Below are 24,042 nucleotides of genomic sequence, written 5' to 3'. Positions count from 1 at the left end.
CACTGCAGATGGTGACTGCAGCCATGATACTAAAAGACGCTTGTTCCTTGGATGAAAAGCTGTGACCAACCTACACAGTATATTAAAAAGCAGAGACATTTCTTTGCTGACAAAGGTCCATATAGCTAAAGCCATGGATTTTCCAATAGTCATGTATGGATGTGAGAGTTGGACCATAAAGAAAGCTGAGCACTGAAGAATTGATGTTTTTGAACTGTGGTGTTGGAGAAGACTCTTGAAAGTCCCTTGAACTCAAGGAGATCCAACCAGTCCATCCTAAAGGAGATCAGTCCTGAATATTCACTGGAAGGACTGATGCTGAAGCTGAAACTCCAATAGTTTGGCCACCTGATGCAAAGAGCTGACTCATTTGAAAAGACCCTGATACTGGGAGGGATTGAGGGCAGGAGCAGAAAGGGGACGACAGAGGATGAGATGGTTGGAGGGCATCACTGACTTGATGGACATGAGTTTGGGTAAACTCCGGGAGTTCGTGATGGACAGGGAGGCCTGGCGTGCTGCTGTCCATGGCGTAGCAGAGTCGGACACAACTGATCGACTGAACTGAACTGAATCTTTACCAATCTTAGCATAAGATTGATAAAGATTTAAGTACCACATATTATTCACTTCCAGGAATGGTTTTTAATATGAGGAATTATGGAAAGTCTATAATTTTATGTCAGTTATATAACTTGATTAAGGTTGGAGGTGTGTTAAGTATTATTTATTTCATGCTCTGGTTCAAATAATTTCAATCTAGGGGGTAATATTTATACTTAATTTTAATAATATATGCTTTTTCTCTTCTAGATTTAGAGTTCACCACTGTGTACTTTTATGGGTGCATTTATGTACATTTTTATGTCTATCAAAAATGATTCCAACAGCTTTAATATTTTAAATGTAGTATTAATACAAATAAAATGCCTAAATTTGAACCCATAGGCTGAATCTATTTTCAGGAATGACTTCATGCCAGTAAAATTTATATCATAATTATTTATTTAATGGCTAGATCTTCATATTATGATATTAAATCATCATACCAACAACATGAAAAACAGACAGTGCTCTCATGGAATATGGGAAGGTGACAACCACTGGAACAAGAAGAGGGACCCCCTCATTAGGATTATAAGCAGACTCTATAGAGGAAATTAGGAAAATGGATGGTAGGCAAGAGTGCAGACTTCCCAGTGTTGTCTCTTTGACAGTTTTTTGACATTTAGAATACTAATGAAGGTGATATTTTTTTTTCTTCTTAACTGTATAGACTGTTTGGAAATGGCCGGGATTCCTTGACTTTTTCTTAACAATTTGAGAAGACCCAAGTTCCACGTATCAGAGCCTCTCTTAAAGTGTAGATGTAGAAATGAATACTAAGATATAATTCACTGGTACAAGCTCTTTAATGTACTTTTTAAGGTTTACATACAGGTAATTTTCAAATTGAAATGAATATTTGCCCACATATTTTTCAAAGCCATGATTCCTTCTGCGTTCGTTGTAGCGATCAGGTGGGAGTTTAGCTGTGCTGCTCTCTCTGCATTGACTCACAGCATGCCGTTCTTAGACTTGCCAGCCGTATCGACTGCTGCGTTCCCGTTCTCAGTTCCCACTGTCACCCCATTTAAGAGTGCGAAGTCCAGAATTCTTTTCCCATGTATTTACGGGTTTGATAAATTTGACTATTCATAAGAGAGTATTTCAAAACAAGTATACCAACAAAAGGTTTAAATAACTTTTGAATGTTTTGATATATTTGTGTTACTTTTCAGCAAATATTACATGATACATTATTCTTTTAGAATTCAAACCTGATTCATCAGAAATTGTTGCCTCCTAACGATCGACAAGGATCTCCAATATTATCCTTCATCATTCTTGAACAATTCAACGCCATCCGCTTAGTACAGAGTGTCCATCAGTCTCTTGCTGCTCTCAGCAAAGTCATCAGAGGAACCACCTTATTGAGTTCAGAAGTACAAAAATTGGCAAGTGCTTTATTAAACCAAAAGGTAAGCCAATATTAAATATGTGTGTTTTATTTTCATTAATGTAAGTGACTCCTCCATCTTACATACCTCTGTTAGAAGTCTTACAATTTACAGTAACAGAAAATCCAAGTTAAACTAGCTTAGTGTGAAAATCGCTCAGTCATGTCCAACTCTGTGGCCCCATGGAGTATACAGTCCATGGAATTCTCCAGGCCAGAATACTGGAGTGGGTGGCTTTTCCCTTCTCCAGAGTAAACTAGATTAAGCCACATAGAATTAATTGGCTGTTTAACTGAAGGATCCAAGGGTAGCCGCATTAACTCAGCTTGATGCAGCTTAAAATTGTCATTAGGATCTCATCTTGTGTTATTTATCTACCTCTCTAGTCATAGTGTGTGTGTGTGTGTCTGTGTGTCTGTGTGTCTGTGTGTCTGTGTGTGTATGCATCTTCCATAACAACTTCACTTTTGGGTGGGTCGTCTACACATGGTGGTCTCCCAGGAGTTCAAGTCTTATGTTGTCTAAGTCCAAGAGAAAGAATACCTGTTTCTTGGCAACTCAAGCAAAAATCTTGGGATTAACTTTGCTTCAAACTGAATGGCTTGTGTTTTATGCCTAGTCCTTTAGTAGTTCTGTGTGCAAAGGTCTCACTGGCTGGGGCTTCAGCCAAATGCATCTCCCAGAATCTGGGGAGGGATTCTGCTCCATCTGTAATACATGTACTACAAGTAAGGGAAGGATACTTCCATCTTAAGCAGAGGAAAAGGAAATCAACACATCTCTTGCTAAGTAATTGGACTATTATAAATGACATTAAAATCCATGTTATTTCATATCTATTGGATAAAAACAAAGCATTCATAGTATCTTATGTAGATTCATTTTAGCTAATTTGGAGAATATAAACTTTGCAGAACCTAGCATTTGGAAAAGATTTTACTAGGGCTCTATAGGAATTTAGAAAGAAAAAATGTTTTTTGGTTTTTTTTCCTGCTGTTTACCCTCAATATAGAGAAACTGATAGTCAACGTGAAACTCTTCTCTGTTTGAAAATAAAGGATAGGCTTCCTAGAACTGCCTGTATCTTACTCCCTAACATAAAAAGATTTCTGTTTTAATTCAGGCTTCTATAACAAATTAACATAGAATGAATGACTTAAACAACAAGTATTTATTTCTCACAATTCTGGAGGCTGGAAAGTTGAAGACTTAGTTACTGCTAGATCTGGTGTCTGGTGAGACCTGCTTCCTAATTTGCTGATGGCCGTCTTCTTGCTGTGCCCTCACAGGGTATAGAGAAATGAGAGAAAACGCAAACTCTCTCCTGTCTCTCCTTCTGAGGCCAATTCCATCATAAAGGCTCCACTCTTAGGACCTAATTACCTCCACCAGACCTCATCCGTGTGGCCTAATTACCTCCCCCAGACCTTACCTTCAGATCATGGCAGCAGGGTTTAGGGTTTCAACATACATATTTTGGGGGGATAGAAACTTTCAGCCCATCTTAATATTCTTTATTCACATATACAAAAAGATCTATTCCAGGGGCTTTCTTGGAGATCCAGTGGTTACAATTCCCCGCTTCTACTGAAATGGGGGCAAGTTTGATCCTAACTAAGATCTTGCGTGTCACAGGATATGGCCCAAAAAATTCAACATAAGAAATCAATAAATAAATTTTTTAAAAAATTTCAAAAAAAGACGTAGCAACTGTATGTTCCTCTTTTCTTTACCCTGGAAAAAAGAGTCTCAGCTTTGCATTGTGTTTTTTTGTGTGTAGATTTCTATCTCTGTTAATCATTTGTGGTTGTCAGAGTGGTGTAGTACTGTACTGAATGACAAATTGTAACTAATTTGTTTCCAATTTAAAGTAGATATATTATCAATCATGAAAGCTTCATGACACAGTGAAGTAACCAGTGGTAAAGTGTTCTAAGAACTTTAAAATTACATTAATTAACTCATTTAATCACCACATTAACAGTACGAGATGGTGCTATGTTATCCGCATTTTACTGTGAGTAATCTGGGGCAGAGGAGCATTAAATAATTTAACCAGTCACACAATGAGTAATTTACACAGTCAGGATTTGAATCTAGACAGGTCTGGTTGTCATAATAAATGTAAATTAATTTAAATTTATTTGTGAAAAGATAAATACTCATGAGAGTGTATATCTTTAAATCCAACTACATGTTGTATATGGGTAAAATGTATGGTATAGACAGTTACAGTTGCATCAAGAGTAAGAGACTAGTGATGCTGGAAGAACATGACTTGGCAGAAGAGAACAGTAAGTCCAGTGGAACTGGTATACGACAAAGGGTACATCAGATTTCTGAGGTCTGTTGTTATAGGAAACAAGAATATTTTCATGTAAATATAATGTGATAAAGAAGCTAGGAATGTGGCTTACAGAATAGGTCTGCCTGTTTCATTCTGTTCTGCCAGTTAATAGCTGTGTGACTTTGGACAGGTCACTTAAACCTCTCTAAACTTTCTCATATGTCAGATGAGAATAATAAAGGGACCTACATCATTTGATTGTTGTGAAAGTTAAATTGTTATCATGGATAAAGTGCTTGAGGATTCTATGTGATATTAATGAAAAATATGAAAGGTAATGACAAATGTGATTTCTTGTTTTGTTTCTGCTGTTAACCATTTGGGTATTTGGGTAATCTTTGACATACACATTTGAAAAAATGGATAGATTATTTTTATGACTGTAATGTAATATGGTTTACAATAGATCTTATTGAAAGATAGCAAAAAAACTAAATGGTTTTGTTATATGAAACATGTTCCTTGAATAAGACCAAAGAATGATATTTTAGGGAAGGGTTCTAGATTATTAATTGTTTATAACATTTCTTATCTTTACCTCAGCCCATTAAACTCTGCTAAGTGTTTCTATACTTGATGTAGGATCTGATGACTTATTTCTTAAAACTATGTTTATGTAAGATATGTGAAATCTCATTGTTAATTATTGTGTTCTACATTACACTTTGACTTAAGAAATATAGCCTCTAAAATGTCACTATTTTTAAAATATTTGTATAATTTGCCTGAAAGTGAATTAGTTAAAATTCTTTCTAAGGATAAATAATGTGCTTTGTGAAGCACATTTAAATTATATCACAGATAGTATCTTTGGAAATATTTCAGGGTGTTTGGTAAAACTCAAATAAGACAAGGCTGACTTTCACTGGGATAAGATCAGTAAAATAGTTTCTTTTTTTTTTTTTTTTTTTGTAAAATAGTTTCTGACATTTACTTTCTAATGCATTTTACCAAAAATTTGAATCTAGTACTATCCCATTTATTTCAGGATAAAAATTTAATGTTTTATTACATTTGAATGTGACAAGTTCTGAATTATGTGATATTGACTTAATGTAATTTAGGAAATAGTTCAGTACTTGACATTTTCTTTACAGTCTCTGAAATGATTGGAGTAAGAATTTTCCTAGGGAGAATTATGACATTTTTTTCCTTGACACATTTCTGGTGATCTACTGAAACTTTTTTGTAAAAAATCACCGTACTTATAATATGCTTGTTAGGACATGATATTGTAAAATATTGTTATTCTTCTTTTATGTATTAGGACATAGGCTTTTAACCATAATTTAGAAGATAAGCAAAAGTTGGGAAGATACGCCACTCAATTATCTGATCTTTCTTGCTAAATAATCACTACATGAATTACCATTTTGCAGAAATTAATAGATTGTGTTGTTTTAAAAAAAGATTATTTTAATAGTATCCCTTTAAAGGCAGTGTAGGTATTTCCTGTATATTTCAGTCTGTCATAACGTATTAGGTGGTAACACTAAAGCTTTTAAATTTTTTAAAGCAAGGAGTCACTCAACAGTACAGCAAAATTGCTAATAGATCTTGACTCATTAAGGTTCCAGACAACTGGTGTTTAACCTTTTATCAAATTAGTGACACTTTTAAAACTTGAAGGAAAGAGCTACACTTTTAAAAAAAATACACATGCACACACGCACGCACGCACACACACACACACACACAGGCTTTATTAATACCTCCTCTAAGAGTTACGAGCTCCTCTGCTAGACATGTTCTTCCTTTCACTCCTTTCTCTGCCACGGTCTTCTTTAAGCAGTGTCTCTCAAAGTAGGGTCTCCAGACAATGACATCGGTATCATCTGAGGACTTGGTAAAATCACAGATTCTCAGGCCCCACCCCAGACTGATTGATCCTAAATTCTGAACCTGTCGCCCTGCGCTCTGTGTTTTGTCAGACCCTTGGGTGAGCCTGCTGCCTGCTGAGGTTTCAGAAACGCTGCTCTGTAGACATCTCGTCAGAAAGGGCAGCAGCACCATCCCCACACCACTCTGTTACCATCTATGCGACCTCCGTTATCCATCTTCCAGGCTTTGGGGGAAAAGAAAAGATAAAATGGTTCTTATTAAATGGTTGGAGACCTCATCTTTTCTTAAAGGCCCCCCTTTTCAAATTTACCTACCTTCATACAAATAAGTTCCAAGAAAAGTCATACCCAAGCTATTTTACCCATGACAAATATTCATGTTGAATAATTTGCATTTGTCCATTAGAATAGAGTGGTAGCTTATGTTTCATGTAACACTGCCAGTTATGGAGCCCTTGTGTGCCCTCATCTGGTTTTCTGCCCTTATCATCTCCCTTTTATTTCTGTTAGGAAACCAAAGCTGAAAGGGGTTGCTAAGCTGGTGAAGCGTCAGAGCCCATATTGCAGTCCTGATGTTGTTTTTCCTAGTTCAGTGTTCTTTCTGTTTCATCCCCCATTGAATGTTTTGTTAATTTGACCATGCGGCTAAATGGTAGTCTTTGTTCTGAGAGGCAGTGATCAGCTTTATGAAGAACGAACTCCACATACTTATTTCCAAAGGCCTACCAAATATTAGCATAGAATTCCCCCACCTCCTCATTTCTAGCTTTACTTATAATAAAAAATTAATTATATGTATTTATATTAATAAATGGAAATCAGTTCCTGTTGATCTATGTAAGAACAAAGGGGCCTTCATATACCCCATCCCTAACTTATAACCTTCATTTGCCATAATAGAATATACTTAGGTGAACTTAGATGAAATGTAGAAATTCCTTGAAATATACAAATTACCAAAGCTCAGTCAAGAAGAAATAGGTAACTTATGTATCTATTAAGGAAGCTGAATTTGTTATTAAAAACCTTTCCACAAAGAGAGCACCTAGAATTCACTGATGAAATCTAACAAAAATATAAGGAAGAAATAATATCAATTCTGTAAACTATTTTAGAAAATAGAAGAGGCAGGAATACTTCCCTGCTTTTTTGTGAGACTAGCATTACCTGATAATAAAACCTGACAAAGACATAATAATAAAAGAAATCTACAGACTGAGTTCCTTCATGAATATAGATGCTAAAATTGCCACCAAGATATTAGCAAATTGAATTCAAAATAATGAATAACCAAGTGGAGTTTATCTTAAATTTGAGTTAATGAAAAATCAATATTATTTACCATTTTAATAACTAATTTTAGAAATCATTATTAATAGATGCAGAAAAGGCATTTGACAAAATTCAGCATCCAGTCATGACAAAACCTGTCACCAAACTGGAATTCTAGTTGAACCTTCTTAACCAGAGAAAAGGCATCTATGAACAAACTATAGCTAATATAGGAGTAAAAGACTGAATGTTTTTCTCCAAAGATTGGGCATAGGATATTGAGGTCCTGTCTCACTGGTTTTCAGCATTATATTGAAGGTCCTACCTAGTGCACCACGTTAAGAAAAAGAAATAGAAGGCATGCACACTGGAAAGGAAGAAGGACAGCTGTCTGTTTTTTGCAGAGCATATGGTCAGCTACTCTTAAGATCTTAAGAAATCTGAAAGCTATCTAAAAGGCTAGGAAGAGAGTTTCAGTAAATACATTAAAAATGTAGTGTGTATCCTGGAAAAAAAAACTATTGAAAATTGAAATGTAAAAGTATCATTTGTAATAATATCAGGAAGATGACGTATCACGATAAAATTGACAAAAGATGTGTAAAGCTTCTGTAGACACTGAAAACTACAAAACACTGGTGAGTGAAACTTAAAAAGACCTAAATAAAGGGAACTATGCCCTGAAAGGTATACTGTGGTCACACGTCAGGTTACCCAGTGTTGTTAAGATGTTAGTCTTTTCCAGACTGATCCTAAGATGCCACACAGACACAATTTAAAAAATTTAAAAATAACCTGTGTAGAACTTTTTTTTAGTGATGGAGAATTTGATTCAAATAAAATGCAAAAGACCTGGTGTAGCCTACACAATTTTGAAAACAAAGAGCAAAATGGAAGATCTTACTTTTCATGATTTCAAGACTTATTAAGATATTATACTCAAGGCAGTGTGCTAATGGTATAAAGATAGATATATAGCTCAGTAAAATGGAATAAAGAGTTCAGAAATAGACTCAGAGATAAATAATCAATTGATTTTCACCAAATATCCTAGGGCAATTAAATGAAGAAATGAAAATCTCTTTAACAAATGGTAGTAGAACAATTAAATAGCCAAAACCCTAATAATAATAATACATACACCTGTACCTCCAAACATATAAAAAAATTATCCCCAAATTGATCACACTGTTAAGAAAATGAAAAGTAAGCCACAGACTAGGAGAAAGATGTGCAAGACATACATCCAACCAAAGAACATGTATATGCATGGAAATATTAAAAAGAAATCAATTCAAAATGGAAAGACAAACATCCCAATTTTAAAATGAGAAAAAAGATTTGAATAGACACTTTATCAAGAAAATATACATATATTTACTTACACCAACATGACTTGGCCTAAATGAATTTATCACAGGAAACAATACAGAAAGAATCAATAAAATCATAAAATCTTAACAAATGTAAAGGCATAGCGTTTTTTATTGAACATTATTTTGAAATAAATTTCACAGAAGTAAATATACATCTGATCTGCTTTTATTAGATTTTATTAGATGAAAAAAAATTTAGGCTATCACTTTATGTGCTGAACATACTTGAAGATAAGCTTAATCATCTTTCCCAAAACTTCATTATAAATATTTTTAATACTTGCAAATGTATGTGTATGCCATGCTGGGGATATTGTTACATAATGGAATGACAGATATTAAACAACATTTGTTTTAAAATGTATGTACATTTTGAATAGAGTTTATCGTTCTCCACTAGTAGCCATTTTTGATCATCAGTTCTTTCCTCAAGGTGCCTTTAAAATGATTTTGGTATGCCATACAAAACCATCCCCAAGAAAAAGAAATGCAAAAAGACAAAATGGTTATCTGAGGAGGCCTTACAAATACCTGAGAAAAGAAGAGAAGTGAAAAGCAAAGGAGAAAAGGAAAGATATGCCCAACTGAATGCAGTGTTCGAAAGAATAGCAAGGAGAGATAAGAAAGACTTCCTAAGTGATCAATGCAAAGAAATAGAGGAAAACAACAGAATGGGAAAGACTAGAGAGCTCTTCAAGAAACTTGGAGAAACCAAAGGAACATTTCATGCAAAGATGGGCTCAATGAAGGACAGAAATGGTCTGGACCTAACAGAAGAAGAAGAGATTAAGGAGAGGTGGCAAGAATACACAGAAGAACTATACAAAAAACAGCTTAATGACCGGGATAACCACGATGGTGTGATCACTCACCTAAAGCCAGGCATCCTGGAATGTGAAGTCAAGTGGGCCTTAGGAAGCATCACTACAAACAAAGCTAGTGGAGGTAATGGAATTCCAGCTGAGCTATTTCAAGTCCTAAAAGATGATGCTGTTAGAAGCGCTGCACTCATATGGCAGCAAATTTGGAAAACTCAGCAGTGGCCACAGGACTCGAAAAGGTCAGTTTTCATTCCAATCCCAAAGAAAGGCAATGCCAAAGAATGTTCAAACTATCATATAATTGTGCTCATTTCACATGCTAGCAAGGTAATACTCAAAATTCTTCAAGCTAGGCTTCAACAGTATGTGAACCGAGATATTCCAGATGTACAAGCTGGATTTAGAAAAGGCAGAGGAACCAGAGATCAAATTGCCAACATCCATTGGATGGACTTCCCTCATAGCTCAGTTGGTAAAGAATCTGCCTGCAATGCAGGAGACCCCAGTTCAATTCCTGGGTCAGGAAGATCTGCTGGAAAAGGGACAGGCTACCGACTCCAGTATTCTTGGACTTCCCTTGTGGTTCAGCTGGTGAAGAATCTGCCTGCAATATGGGAGACCTGAGTTAGTTCCATCCTTGGATTGGGAAGATCCCCTGGAGAAAAGAAAGGCTACCCACTCCAAAACATTTGAGTCACAGGTGGGGCGAGTGGTAAAGAACCCGCCTGCGAATACAGGAGACATAAGAGATGTGGGTTTGATTGCTGGGTTGAAAAGATACCCTGGAGACGGGCATGGCAACCCACTCCAGTATTCTTGCCTGGAGAATCCCATGGACAGAGGACCCTGACAGACTACAGTCCGTAAGATTGCAAAGAGTCAGACATGACTGAAACAACTCAGCATGCATGGATGAGTCACACCAGGCCCATTCTTTGCTGGTGTTTGTTCAACCTAAAATACTTCCCTGGTAGCTTAGTCTGTAAAGAATCTGCCTGCAGTGCAGGAGACCCAGGTTTGATTTCTGGGTTGGGAAGATTCCCTGGAGGAGGAAATGGCAACCCACTCCAGTATTCTTGCCTGGAGAATCCCATGGACAGAGGAGCTTTGCGGGCTACAGTCCATGGGGTTGCAAGAGTCAGACACAACTTAGTGACTAAATCATCATTGGATCATAGAAAAAGTGAGGGAATTCCAGAAAAGTATCAGCTTCACTGACTGCTAAAGCTTTTGACTATGTGGATCACAACAAACTGTGCAAAGTTCTTCAAGAGATAGGAATACCAGACCACCTTACCTGTATCCTGAGAAACCTGTATGCAGGTCAAGAAGCAACAGTTAGAACAGGACATGAAACAACAACTGGTTCAAAATTGGGAAAGGAATATGACAAGGCTGTATATTGTCACCCTGCTTATTTAACTTACCTGCAAAGTACATCATGCGAAATGCCAGGCTGGATGACTCACAAGCTGGAATCAAGATTGCCAGGGGAAATATCAATAACCTTAGATAGGCAGATGGTACCACTCTAAAGGAAGAAAGTGAAGAGGAACTGAAGAGCCCCTTGATGAGAGTGAAAGAGGAGAGTGAAAAAGCTGGTATAAAACTCAACACTGAGTAAATGAAGATCATGACATTCAGTCCCATCACTTCCTGGCAAATAGAAGGGGAAAAAATGGAAACAGTGGCATATTTTATTTTCTTGGGCTCTAAAATCACTGTGGATGGTGACTGCAGCTACAAAATTAAAAGATGCTTGTTCCTTGGAAGAAAAGCCATGGCACACCTAGACAGTGTATTAAAAAGCAAAGACATCACTTTGCCAAGGAAGGTCCATCTAGTCAAAGCTATGGTTTTTCCAGTAGTCATGTATGGACGTGTGAGTTAGTCATGTATGGATGTGAGAGTTGGACCATAAAGGAGACTGAACACTAAATAATTGATGCTTTCTAATTGTAGTTCTAGAGAAGACTCTTGAGAGTCCCTTAGACTGCAAGGAGATCAAACCAGTCAATCCTAAAGTAAACCAACCCTAAATAGTCATTGCAAAGACTGATGCTGAAGCTGAAGCTCCAGTACGTTGGCCACCTGATGTGAAGAGCCGACTCATTGGAAAAGACCCTGATGCTGGGGAAGACTGAAGCAGGAGGAAAAGGGGAAGACAGAGGATGAGATGGTTCAATGGCATCACTGAATCCACAGACAGGAGTTTGACTAAATTCCAGGATATAGTGAAGGACAGGGAAGACTGGCGTACTGCAATTGTGGGGTCACAAAGACCTGAACACGACTTTGCAACTGAACGGCAATAGTACTATCATCACAACAGCTCTGTGTTTCACAAATTACCAACTTTGTGTATTTTCTTGCTTGTCTTCTTTATTTATTTTTGGTAATTCTGCATTTAGTTAAATTTTTGTGCTAATAATGTCAGGATCCAAGCCCTAAAATGAACTCTTAACTTCAAATTGTCATTGAATGATATATAAAGAACATTATGCAAATGTTTATTGACCCTCTACCATGGACTCTCTGTATGATGCCGGGCCCTGGAGATAGGAAAAAATGCATAGGGCATGGTCCCTTTATTTAATGAACTCAATGTGAGTAACAAATAAATTATCAAGCACACAATGCTGCCATAGACTCAGGGAGGAAATTGGTTTCTTCTTTTCCTTTTGCACATTTTCTAATTAAGTTTTTTAATTGTGGCAATATACATGTATAATTTATCATTTTAACCATTTTAAGTGTACCATTCAGTAAAGATAAGTACATTCACGGGGTTGTGCAACCAGTCTCCAGAACTCTTTTCCATTTTACAAAATGGAATGGAAACACTACCCACTGAATACCTTCTTGTTCCCTGACCACCAGCCTCCAGGAGCCACCATTCTACTTTCTATCCCTATGTAGTTAAATATTCTAGGTGCTTCATATACATGGAATCAAGCATTATTTGACTGGTCTGTATCACTAAGCATATTATCCTCAGGTTCATCCATTTTGTAGCATGTATATTTCCTTTCTTTTGAATGCTGAAAAATTTTCCATTGTACATATATGAAAATGGTCCCTAACTTAAGGTAGTTTACACTTTAGGATGGTGCAAAAGTGATATATTCCATAGAAACCATACTTTGAATTTTGATCTTTTCTCTGGCTAGTATATGTGGTGCCTTTCTCTTGAAAATGCTGGGCAACAGCAGTGAGTTGCAGCTCTCACTCAGCCACACAGTCAGGGTGAACAACCTATACAGTTCGGTCATTCTGCACCCATATAGTCATTCTGTTTTCCCGTTCAGTGCAGTATTCTGTGAATTACTTGAGATATTCTACTCTTTATTATAGAGCAGGCTTTGTGTTAGATGGCTTTGCCCAACTGAAGGCTAACGTGTGAGTTCTGAGCACGTTTAAAGTAGGCTGGGCTAAAAGCTACAGTGTTCAGTAAGTTAGGTCCGTTAGATGCGTTTTCAACAGGATATTTTCAACTTGGAGTGGGTTCATTTGGACAAGACTCTTTTTGGGTCAGGTTAGTTCTGTGTCAGATTTTGTCTATCCATTCATTCATCAATGGCTTACTTCTGCCTTTCTAAACTTTTTATACAACTTAGTGTAATCTCTTATACATATTTTATAATTTTTAATGAAAGTGTGAAAGTGAAAGTCACTTAGTTATGTATGAACCTTTGCGACCCCATGGACTATATAGTCCATGGAATTCTCCAGGCCAGAATACTGGAGTGGGTACCCTTTCCCCTCTCCAGGGGATCTTCCCACCCCAGGGATCAAACCCAGGACTTCTGCATTGCAGGTGGATTCTTTTCCAGCTGAGCTACCAGGGAAGCCCAAGAATAATGCAGTGGGTAGCCTATCCCTTCTCCAGGGGATCTTCCTGACCCAGGAATTGAACTGGGGTTTCTGCACTGCAAGCGGATTCTTTACCAACTGAGATATCAGGGAATTTTTAGTGGGAAACTGAAATTACATGTCCTGAGAAAACAATATGAGTCTCTTTAAAAGACACAAATAAAAAGATTTTTAAAATAATACTCATTTTTGAAAAGAAAGTAGTTTAATTAATTAAATCTCTTGGATCTGAAAGTCCTTAGTTGGTTCTGGTGATGGTTTATAATTGTTTCTCTGGTAAGAAAATTGAAATCCTTGGAGCTAAATAAAGGTCTTAGAAAGATTAAATCAGAATGTATTCTAACTTTTATCACAAGCTGTCTTCTGAGTTGTACTTTCTCTTCTGTATAGATGGCTCTATCATTAAAGTGTTTTACTCTGAAGCTATATTTATCCTTCTGAAAAATATTCTCTCATGATGTATATGTGTATGAAATGGATTTTAGCTAATTTAATTAATTGTAGAAAGTTGTAAGTTATGGCTAGTTTAGGAGTTAGTGATAAACTACATATCGGTTAAGTGCTTCGTATAAAATTGAAATTACAGTGAACTATATTTTTATTTTTCCTTTTTTCTTTCTCCTTTTCATTAAAATATGTAAACTGAATTCTTTGCTTTCCACAAACTGTGAAATCCCAATGCTACTTCTACTGCTCAAAATAAATAGCAGTTACGATACTTGCTCCCTGTTTCAGACACCGCAATAAGCTTGAATAAAGTGAAAGTCAATTCATTCCCATAAACTACAATCCAGTGTTGGCTTAGTGTTTCACTCATGTGTGAGGGTCAGCACATCATTTTAATTTGTAGGATAGAGTTTGCCTGTAGTAGAGACAATTACGTTATTAAATGAAAAGGAAAAAGAGTTACTAACGGTGGTCCATTTTTTAAAGTTCATATAATATACATATTAAGGTTGCAGAGTGGAAATCAAAACATCCCAGATTACATACTAGAATGTTTTCTGGTGCAAGTTACTTAAGCTTTCTCTACCTTAATTTACAGTAGTAAAGAACCCACCTGCAATGCAGGAGACTTGGGTTTGATCCTTCGGTCAGGAACCCCCTCTTGGAGAAAGAAATGGAAACCCATTCCAGTATTTTTGCTTGGGAAATCCCATGGACAGAGGAGCCTGGCGGGCTACAGTCCATGAGATCACAAAAGAGTAGGACCTGACTTAGCAACTAAACACCACCACCTTAGTTTCTAAATGTTCCTAGTCGGAATAATACAATTGTATCCATCTCAGAGGGTCTGTGTGAAGTCCAAAGGATTAATGTAAGTGAAATGCTGAGAACAGGCCTGCACTTATAAGTGCTGCAGAAGTGTTTCTGTTGTTATCCTTATCCTCACTGATGCACGTCCCGTTTGATTCGTGCCTGTATTACAGTACCTTCCAAATTCACCCCTCTGACTGCAGTTTCATCACTCTAATGCCTGTTGTCCCTACTTCTACTAGGATAATCTTTCTAAAATCCAGATATGATTATGTCACTTCCCTAATTAATGTTCAGTTTTATCATCGCTTTCTAGACTAAGCTCCTCAGTATTAACATTCAAAAGCTTCTGGCCATCAGCCCAGTTGGCGCATGTCTTTTTTATTAATGTCCCTTCCTTTTCCTACGTTTCATGTCTTTCTCTACTGTAAGCTGTTTATCTGTTGAGTCTCACCTCAGTCATTATCTCCACCAGAAAGCCCTTACGCATAGTGTGGATTTGGTGTACCTCACATCCGTGTTTCACAAGTACAGTGCTTATCATTATCAGGGAACCCACTGTATTGTCTGTAGCTGTCTTCTTTTATTATCCATCTCCACCTCTAGTACTAGGATTGTGTTATATCTGTATCCCCAGGACCTAACAAATGATTCACAAATAGCAGCTATTTAACAGATGATTGCTGAGTTATCCATTAATTAATTGATGCCTGAAAGAGTCTGCTCTTATCCTGTTTTGGTCTTATGACATCTTTCATGAAAAACATGGGATAACAAAAAAAGTTACATTTAGAGTTAGACCTTGATTCAAGTTCTCTACAATTTAGATTTATTTAAAAAGTTTAGTTAATTAAAACTACTCTGAGCCTTAGTTTCCCCATTATTAGAACTTTAATTCCCAATACATGATTATCTTATGTTGAATCTTCCCAAGGCTAGCAGCAACCTTCTGCAAAATAAGTGCTTGATTCCATGTACTCCCCTCTTCAACAAAATCAGAAATATACTGACCTTCCACCCTAACTCTTTGGAGCAGTTTTTCAAAGCTACCTGAAATGCTGTCTCCTGGGCTATTCTCATTTTCCCAGAAATAAAGCCTAACACACAACTCTCATGTGGTGTATTTGTTTTCAGTCGACAGATCTCAAATGTTGCTTTTGTACAGTATGGAAATACAAAATACGTTGGAGGCAGTATTGATGCTGCAGACAGACTCTAGAGTTAGATTACATGGGTCCAAATCTTAGACTTGTCATTTACCAGCTCAGTGATTTTGGACAGGCTATTCTCTTTGTTTCTGTATTTTTTCCTCTGTGAAATGGATATTATAATAGTATCTGCTTCTGAGGAATGTTGTGAGGAGTATATGAGATGGTGCATATCCAGCACCTAGCACAGATACTGACACATAAATGGTAGTTTAAATAGTCCCATCCAGTTGTCTGCCTTTGTCAAAATTCAGTACAACTTTCAAAGCTTAACAGATACTTCCTTGATTAAATCACTGTTCCACTAAGCTCCAGAAACATGTTATATAAGTCATTTTTAAAACACCATTAGGGACTTTAGCCATCTATCTCCTTTATTGGTTGCTAATGCTCTTTAGGATAAAGAATATATTTTATTCATCTTTTATTCCCTATAATCTTCTATCATATCACTATCATTTCATATTCCATCATACCACATGTTTTCCAGTGCTAAGTCATGTCTGACTCTTTAGGACCCTGTGAACTGAAGCATACTAGGCTTCCCTGTCCTTCACTGTCGCCTGGAGTTTGCTCACACTCATTTTCATTGAGTCAGAGATGTCATCCAGTCTTATCTTCTGTCGTCCCCTTCTCCTCCTGCCTTCAATCTTTCCCAGAAGGGTCTTTTCCAATGAGTCAGCTCTTCACATCAGGTGGTCAAATTATTGGAGCTTCAGTATCAGTCCTTTCAATGAATATTCAGGAATTTCATTGAGGATTGACTGGTTTGATCTCCTTGCTGACCAAGAGGATCTCAAGGAATCTCACATCACATATCCTGTTGTAATTCTCTACATAGGGTTTGCTGCTGCTGCTGCTAAGTCGCTTCAGTCGTGTCCGACTCTGTGCAATCCCATAGACGGCAGCCCACCAGGCTCCTCCATCTCTGGGATTCTCCAGGCAAGAACACTGGAGTGGGTTGCCATTTCCTTCTCCAACATAGAGTTTAACTCTATGTAATCTTTTTCTTATAATACATTTTTGCCTTTATCCCCCAGTAAAATGTAGGCTCCATAATAGCAAGGACCTTATGATGCCTGTACATTGTAAGTTCTCAGTAAATGCTGAATGAATGGAAAATGAGGATTTAAATATTTATTGAATGAATGTATTACATTGGACACTAATATTGATAGCTCTGTTATTATCTATTGCCACATAATAAATTGGCCTAGAACTTAGTGACATAAAAAACCAAAACTTTATCACATCACAGTTTCTGTGAGTCAGGAATCCAGATGTAACATAGCTGGGCTTTTTATTTTAGCGTCTCCCGCAAGCCTTCATTCAGGTGTCACCAGGGCTGCAATTGCTGGAGCCTCTCGAAGCACATATGGGAGGCTGTTGGCAGCCCTTGGGCCCTCACTGATTGTTGACTGGACATACCAGTTCATTGCTACATGAGTGTTCCATAATGCAGCTCACAACATGCAACTTTTTCACTTCAAGTGAACAAGGAAGAGATGCAGAGAAAGTGAGCTAGACAGATATCACAGTATTTGTAACCTACCCTCAGAAGTGGATTCTCATAATTTTTTCCATATTCTTTCATTAGAAGCAAGTCCTCAGAAGCAGTTCATACTCAAGGTGAGGGAATTTCACAAGGACGGACATGAATACCAAGTGGCAGGGATCATTGGGACCAATCGCCTACCGCAGTAACTTATTATCTCTAATAAACTCTATTTGAAGGAGCTATCTTTTACAACAGGAAAAGCATAAAACTGAGAATGTGAAAGCCTGATCTATCAGCTATCTATTGCTGTGTAATAAACTACCCTGAAGCTTAATGGCTAAAAACAAGAGCATGAGTTATTTGGCTCATGAGTGTGCATTTTGGGCACAGTCTGGTGCAGTAGACTTGTCTTTTCTCCATGTGACACCAGCTGAAAAAGCTCATCTTAGAGCTGGAGGATCTACTTAACAGGCACTCAGTCACAGCACTGGCTAGTTAGTGCCGATTATTGGCTGGTGTTCATCAGGACTGATGACTAGAGGCCTTGGTTGCTCTCTAGATGTCTCCACTTGGGACTCTCTGTATGTACTGCTTGGCCACCTCACAACATGATATCTTGGTTCTAACAGTGTATACCCCAGGAAAGAGGAGAGATGTGAAGTTGTTAAGGCCTAGATTTGACAAGGTTATACAGTGTCACTTCCCCCTCATTGTATTGGCTAGGTTGTCAAGGGCAAGGGGACACAGACCTCAACTGTCAGTGGGAAGAGTGCCAGGTTATTTGGAGGACATACTTTAAAGCTGCTGCAGTCTGCCCTCTGGGCACAAATTGTTTGCCTTTTTCCCCTGTGTAAAATGCAGTCATCTCCTTTTGAAGTGAAGTGAAGTCGCTCAGTTGTGTCCAACTCTTTGTGACCCCATGGACTGTAATCCTACCAGGCTCCTCCATCCAAGGAATTTTCCAGGCAAGAGTACTGGAGTGGGTTGCCATTTCCTTCTCCAGGGGATCTTCCCCACCCCGGGATCGAACCCAGGTCTCCCGAATTGCAGGCAGACGCTTTACCGTCTGAGCCACCAGGGAAACCAGATGTCTCATTCCATTCCAGCCTCAGGCTCAGGCCAGATGTCATCTAGATCAGGTGGAAGGATGGATGAGGCTTCTTAGGTGTGGTTCCTCAAAAGCTCTTTCTCAAGCATGGCTCTCACCTGAGGACCTATGGACTGCAGAGATGAGTTACCTGTCCCCTACAAATCCAATATAAAATGGCAGGATAGGTAACTGCAGTAGTCACTCCCACTTAAAAAGTGAGGAACTAGGGGCTCATGTGTCTTAGCAAGTCAGAAATCCAAGCACGCGTATTTCTTCAGTTGTTTTGTTAGGATTCCGTGTTGTTCCCTGGGCATGATTATCCACTGCTCTTGGCTTTGAGCTGCTGATCCTTGCCTCTTAATTATGCATACGTTTCAGTAAGATGGAGCCATGTTTGTGGCTGAGTGGTTTTCTCAGCCTGCTTCCTGCCTATAGCAATTTTGGGGTTCTAAATTCTCTTTTAATTGCACTCTCTTTTCACCATTAATCCCAAACAGATGAAGCTCACAACAGAACAGTTTTCTTAAGATTGTGAGTTTGACTTTCACTTGTGATTCACATTAGACGAAAGCCATGACCATAAATGTCATCAAGACAAGTCTTTCTTTCTACCTTAGGCTTCTTGTGCATTGGCTGTGGCACAACACCCTTAAGATTCGCTGAAACCTTTTTGTTTAAGAGTCTGCAGGGCATGACCTTTAGGTGCCGACAGTACTTCTGTCTGTCTGAGATTGTTTCCTCCTTTTAAGTCTTCAAAGTCCCTTATGCCTCCACTATTCTCTTAGAAGTCCTTTAGGTTTCCACTTAAATTCTTCTGAAGGTCCTTCCAGCTTCAGCCCACAACCTAGTCTCAAATCCAGAGCCATGTGTTTTAGGTTTTTGTTAAGGTAGGATCCTACTTCTGGAGACCAAAGAGCTTCAGCAGTCAAATCTTACTGTACAATAGATTTCACCAAAACTTAGTAGATTAAAACATCATAATTTAAAAAAAAAAAACATTTATTTTAAGCTTCCACATCTGAAATTTGGGTAGACCTTGGTAGAGAAAGTTTGTGTCTTCCACTCTGCTCACTCATGGACTGGCAAATCAGGCTGTCTGAGAGGTGGGAAGCTCAGTTCATCTCCACATGGGACCCTCCAAAAGTTGGGCTTCACAGTATGCTGGACAGATTCCAGGATCAAGAGTCTCAAAAGACAGGAAATAATAAGAAACCAATTCCTTAGGACCTGGACCTGGAAACTGGCACCCCATCACGTCTGTTACATTCACAGGACTCTTATTTCAGGAGAGCAGACTTCATCTTCACAGGCAAAGTGTCAGAGGTTCTGGGGTCATGTCTTAAAATCACCACATCTATATACAGTCCTGTAAATGTAGTGGAAGTGATGGCAGAAACCAACACAACATTGTTAAACAATTATCCTCTGATTAGAAGTAAATTTTTAAAAATTTAAAATAAACAAATAAAATCACCACACCTGTTTCAGTTCATAGCACTTAGCTACATATTCCTAAGAAAGCTTACTTCACTCATCGAGAGTATTGAACTAGATGTTTTCTAAGATCCTTTCCACTGTAAGATGTTATCTTATAATTTCTATTTTCCATACATTGTTGACATACTCTAGTGTGAGTTAGTTGTTCAGCTATGTACTCAGACAGTGTTTGGGGTTAAGAAATTGATGGATTCTCTTTATTATTTCCACTTCAGAAAAGTAAATATTAAGTTTGAATGACATTTGCATAATATTTGGAAAATATATAAAGCTTTCATGAGGCTTCTCTGTTGGCTCAGACTATGGTAAGGAGTCCACCTGCCATGCAGGAAACCCGGATTCGATCTCTGGGTCAGGAAGATCCCCTGGAGGAGGAAATGGCAACCCACTCCAGTATTCTTGCCTGGAGAATCCCATGGACAGAAGAACCTGGTGGGCTACATACAGTCCATGGGGTCACAAAGAGTTGGCCGTGATTGAGCGACTAACATAAAGCTCTCACAGAGAAGGTATACTGTAATGAATGTGTTAATGGAGAATGTCAGTTAAAAGAAGATCAGATATTTAAAACATAACTTTTTAGAAAGCTTTTAATTGTAATATTTATTTTCTTTTTATTCTCTTTTTATAATATATCTTGGTGTGGTTTGGGAGATAAAATTTCCATTACAGTGCTTTATTTATAATTTAAATAAATTCTGTAGGGACACAAGACAGGTTGTTTTTTGCCTTTTATCACTTATAAAATAAGCTTGTCAAATTTAGTTTCATTTTATTATGCATTAAATATTATTTCAAGAAAACATGATTTGCTACTTTCAATATACTCATTTAAGTTCATTTGTTTATTCTTTCAAGCATTTTTACCTAAAAATATTTCCTTTTTGGAAAACATTAATTTGTTCTGACTTTATATATCACTCAGTTTTAATGATACAAGATCAAAGAAACAGACATATCTTAATGAAATTAATTCGTGATATACATAATGTGAATTATGCCAAAATATTTTCCCTATCACACAACTGTTGAAAGGGCTTTTATATGCAATATTACATGTGTAAACTTAATTTTTATCCTTTTAAAATTGCAGTGTCCTCTCACATGGCAAAGCAAATGGGAAGGTCCTGAAGACCCGTTACAATACCTTAGAGGTCTTGTAGCTCGTGCCCTTGCCATACAGGTAAGACGAGATTATTTAGTAATTGTATTATATGACTATATGACAGTTACATTATAAACCTTCATGTTGTTAACCATTCTGCTAGCAACTAGTGAGAGTATTATGATTTTGTACACAAAGCACCATATATTCCTTTCTTGTTCTGTCATCTGTGATTTTATATAGCACTCCTAAAAAAAAACAACTGTGTTCTGTCTGTGTAGTGTGGGTTTTCATAATTTTTGAGATAATTTAGATGGAACATAAAGATGTCAACTGAAACTGAAGCTCATTCATGACTGACTAATTGCTTTAGGGTGTGTCCCCTTTATATGGTGTGTCCCCTTCATAGGGAGCTGCTTTTTCTGTTTTTTTTTTTTTTTTCCAAATTGATCAAATGTTTTCAGAGTGACCCAGTCAGGTACCTGAAGGAAAATTGAATAGAATAAGGAATGAGATAGAAGGATAAAGACAGGGTGATTTTTTTTTTTTAAGTAATAACAAATTAGTTAGTTGGTACGTGCAGTGTACCCCTTTTCCTGTGTGGTTTTTGTACTGTCTTACTGCCTTCTTCTCTGCTTGTTACACTGCTTCAAAAATAATCTTCTTTGTCACATCAACTTATTACAACTTATTATGAGAAACTTGATCAGTGTCCCTCTAGATACAGTAATCTTCATTCAATTTTTTTTGGTAGTGCACCTATCTATCCACATCTTTAACTTTTCCCTTAGCAGAACACCCTGCTTTTCACTTTACAGAGAAAATTCAAGCTATGGAATATGACCACTTGAAAATGCCCACCCTAACCCACTACAAATTTGTCTAAATTCACACCCATCATCTTGGTTGTAATGTAAAAGCATTTGATCTTCTGCTGTTGAAGCTCATCCCTAGAGGTTTCTACTTGATTTCATCTGCTCTCATCTCTTTAGACACTTCCTCTAGGGGGGCCTTGCCTTGTTCTGTATTTTCATCTCTTCTTACTCTGTCTTGCCAGTCTGCAAATGGTACTCCTTTGAAGGGGTCAGGGCTCGTCTGAATGTTTGTTTGGCTTCTAATGTAATCCATCTCTCAGTTGTAGGATTATTGGAGAAGAAATTACAGGATCTGAAAATGAAATTAAAAATTAGCAGGTAGAGAAGAATGAGGCAGGGACTCAGATTTGCTTACCTTCTTTATGCTGCTCTCTGTCTGTCTACCTATCTATCTGATCTATCAATAAAAGCCAAAAGAATGGAGGGAATGATAGAGAAGGCAGGAGAGGAAGGACAAATAGCCCATCACTGCCATTATAAAGATATAGAAGTGCTCTGAAGTCCTTGGTATGTTATAATTGCATGGCTGTGATTCTTCATCATTTCATGTATTTGTCAGCATTATTTGCATTAGATTATTTTTGTAGAGAGCAAAAAATGTTATTTGCTGCAGATTGGCAGCTCTTATTATACTGTATGTATAAGTATGCTTAATAATTATGCTATGTACATGTAACAATAAATGTATCATTGATACTGAAATTAATATCATTTAAAACAATTTACATAATTTATTACAAATTTCTGGCCTGATTATTAATACTAAGTATATTGTATACTGGTCGTCAAAACTGAAAATTTTTTACTGTGTGGTTTTCTTAAAAGCTTCATTGACATTTAGCCTTCATTATAATGATGAAATATCCTCTTAACCCTCAGGATAATTTTCCAGCTTGGCCATAGCTTATCTTATCTTCTATGTAGGGAACAATAATAAGTGTATCACCACTTAAGGATATATTTTCTATTGTTTTTCTGCCTCAATATTTTGTTTTTAGTTATAAATGTACAGATATTCATTTCCCTGAGATAAACTTTAATGTTGGGATCCACTTTCCATCTAATTTTTCCAAGGATCTTCTAGGTTCTTTGATTTTATTTGTGCCCTTTACTTTTCACAGAGAAGTAACCAGGGCAACTCACAAAGTTGAGAGGAACAGTATGCCTCCTTAGGTGGGGAAGAAAGGATTGAGAATTTTGGGAGGGCAGGGAAAATTCAAAGTACTATTTTCAGATATCTGTGAAAATGGCAGCTTTTGGCTTTTTGTGCACTTGTAATGGTCAGACTGCTTCCAAGCAGGTATGAAGCAGGTTGAGCTCAGTTCCAACCATAGATTAAAATCCCAGAGCCTTTAATTTCAGGCATAACATAAGAAACAGAATAAGTTACTGCAAGTGTTATATATAGTGCCATTCATTACAGGGGTTTTGTGTAAATAAGGTAAGAGTGACTAGGGGCAAGGTGGCATTCATTTATTGTGAGTTGAACATATTGTAAGCAGCAACTTTATGCTAAGCTCTGAGTGAAGTACTGGAGATACAATGGTTGGTAAATAGATACAGTTGCTGCCTCACAGAATTTACATTTCTTACTTTCACGCATTTAGCAATTAAAAATTCTGTCTCCTTCCAACCCCTTCCACCATGGAATGCTGGGAAGCGTAATTTTCCCTAATATAGGCATCAGCTCCTACACCTCGTATGTTTTTCTGAAAATCTTTTTAGATGCTACTTCCCATCTTTCTTTGAAATATATAGGTACATAGGACTTCCCTGGTGGTCCTGTGGTTAAGGATCCACTTGCCAATGCAGGGGACTTGAGTTTGATCCCTGGTATAGGAAGATTCGCTGGAGAAAACCCGGAAGTCCCAGCACAGCCAATAAATGAATATTACTAAACAAATATAGATACATAGTTTCTTGCATGTCTGTAAAAATGCTTGTTGTTACCTTGACAACATGGATTACTTTAACTTTTCACG

General features: G+C 37.3%; 1 protein-coding gene across 3 annotated transcripts in view; it reads left to right on the top strand.

The window, feature by feature from the left end:
* The window catches only part of DYNC2H1 (dynein cytoplasmic 2 heavy chain 1), a 388,761-nt gene that overhangs the window by 307,674 nt on the left and 57,045 nt on the right, over positions 1 to 24,042 (top strand). For all 3 annotated transcript variants that reach the window (XM_043481063.1, XM_043481062.1, XM_043481064.1), the window contains 2 exons: positions 1,812 to 2,021; positions 21,174 to 21,263. In XM_043481063.1, coding sequence (XP_043336998.1) covers positions 1,812 to 2,021; positions 21,174 to 21,263 — 300 coding nt within the window. The remainder of the gene's footprint in view (positions 1 to 1,811; positions 2,022 to 21,173; positions 21,264 to 24,042) is intronic.

This window comes from Cervus canadensis, chromosome 11, assembly GCF_019320065.1.
Source record: "Cervus canadensis isolate Bull #8, Minnesota chromosome 11, ASM1932006v1, whole genome shotgun sequence".
NCBI lineage: Eukaryota > Metazoa > Chordata > Mammalia > Artiodactyla > Cervidae > Cervus > Cervus canadensis.
The sequence above is the reverse complement of the archived record's forward strand: the minus strand, read 5'-3'. Positions and strand labels throughout refer to the sequence as shown.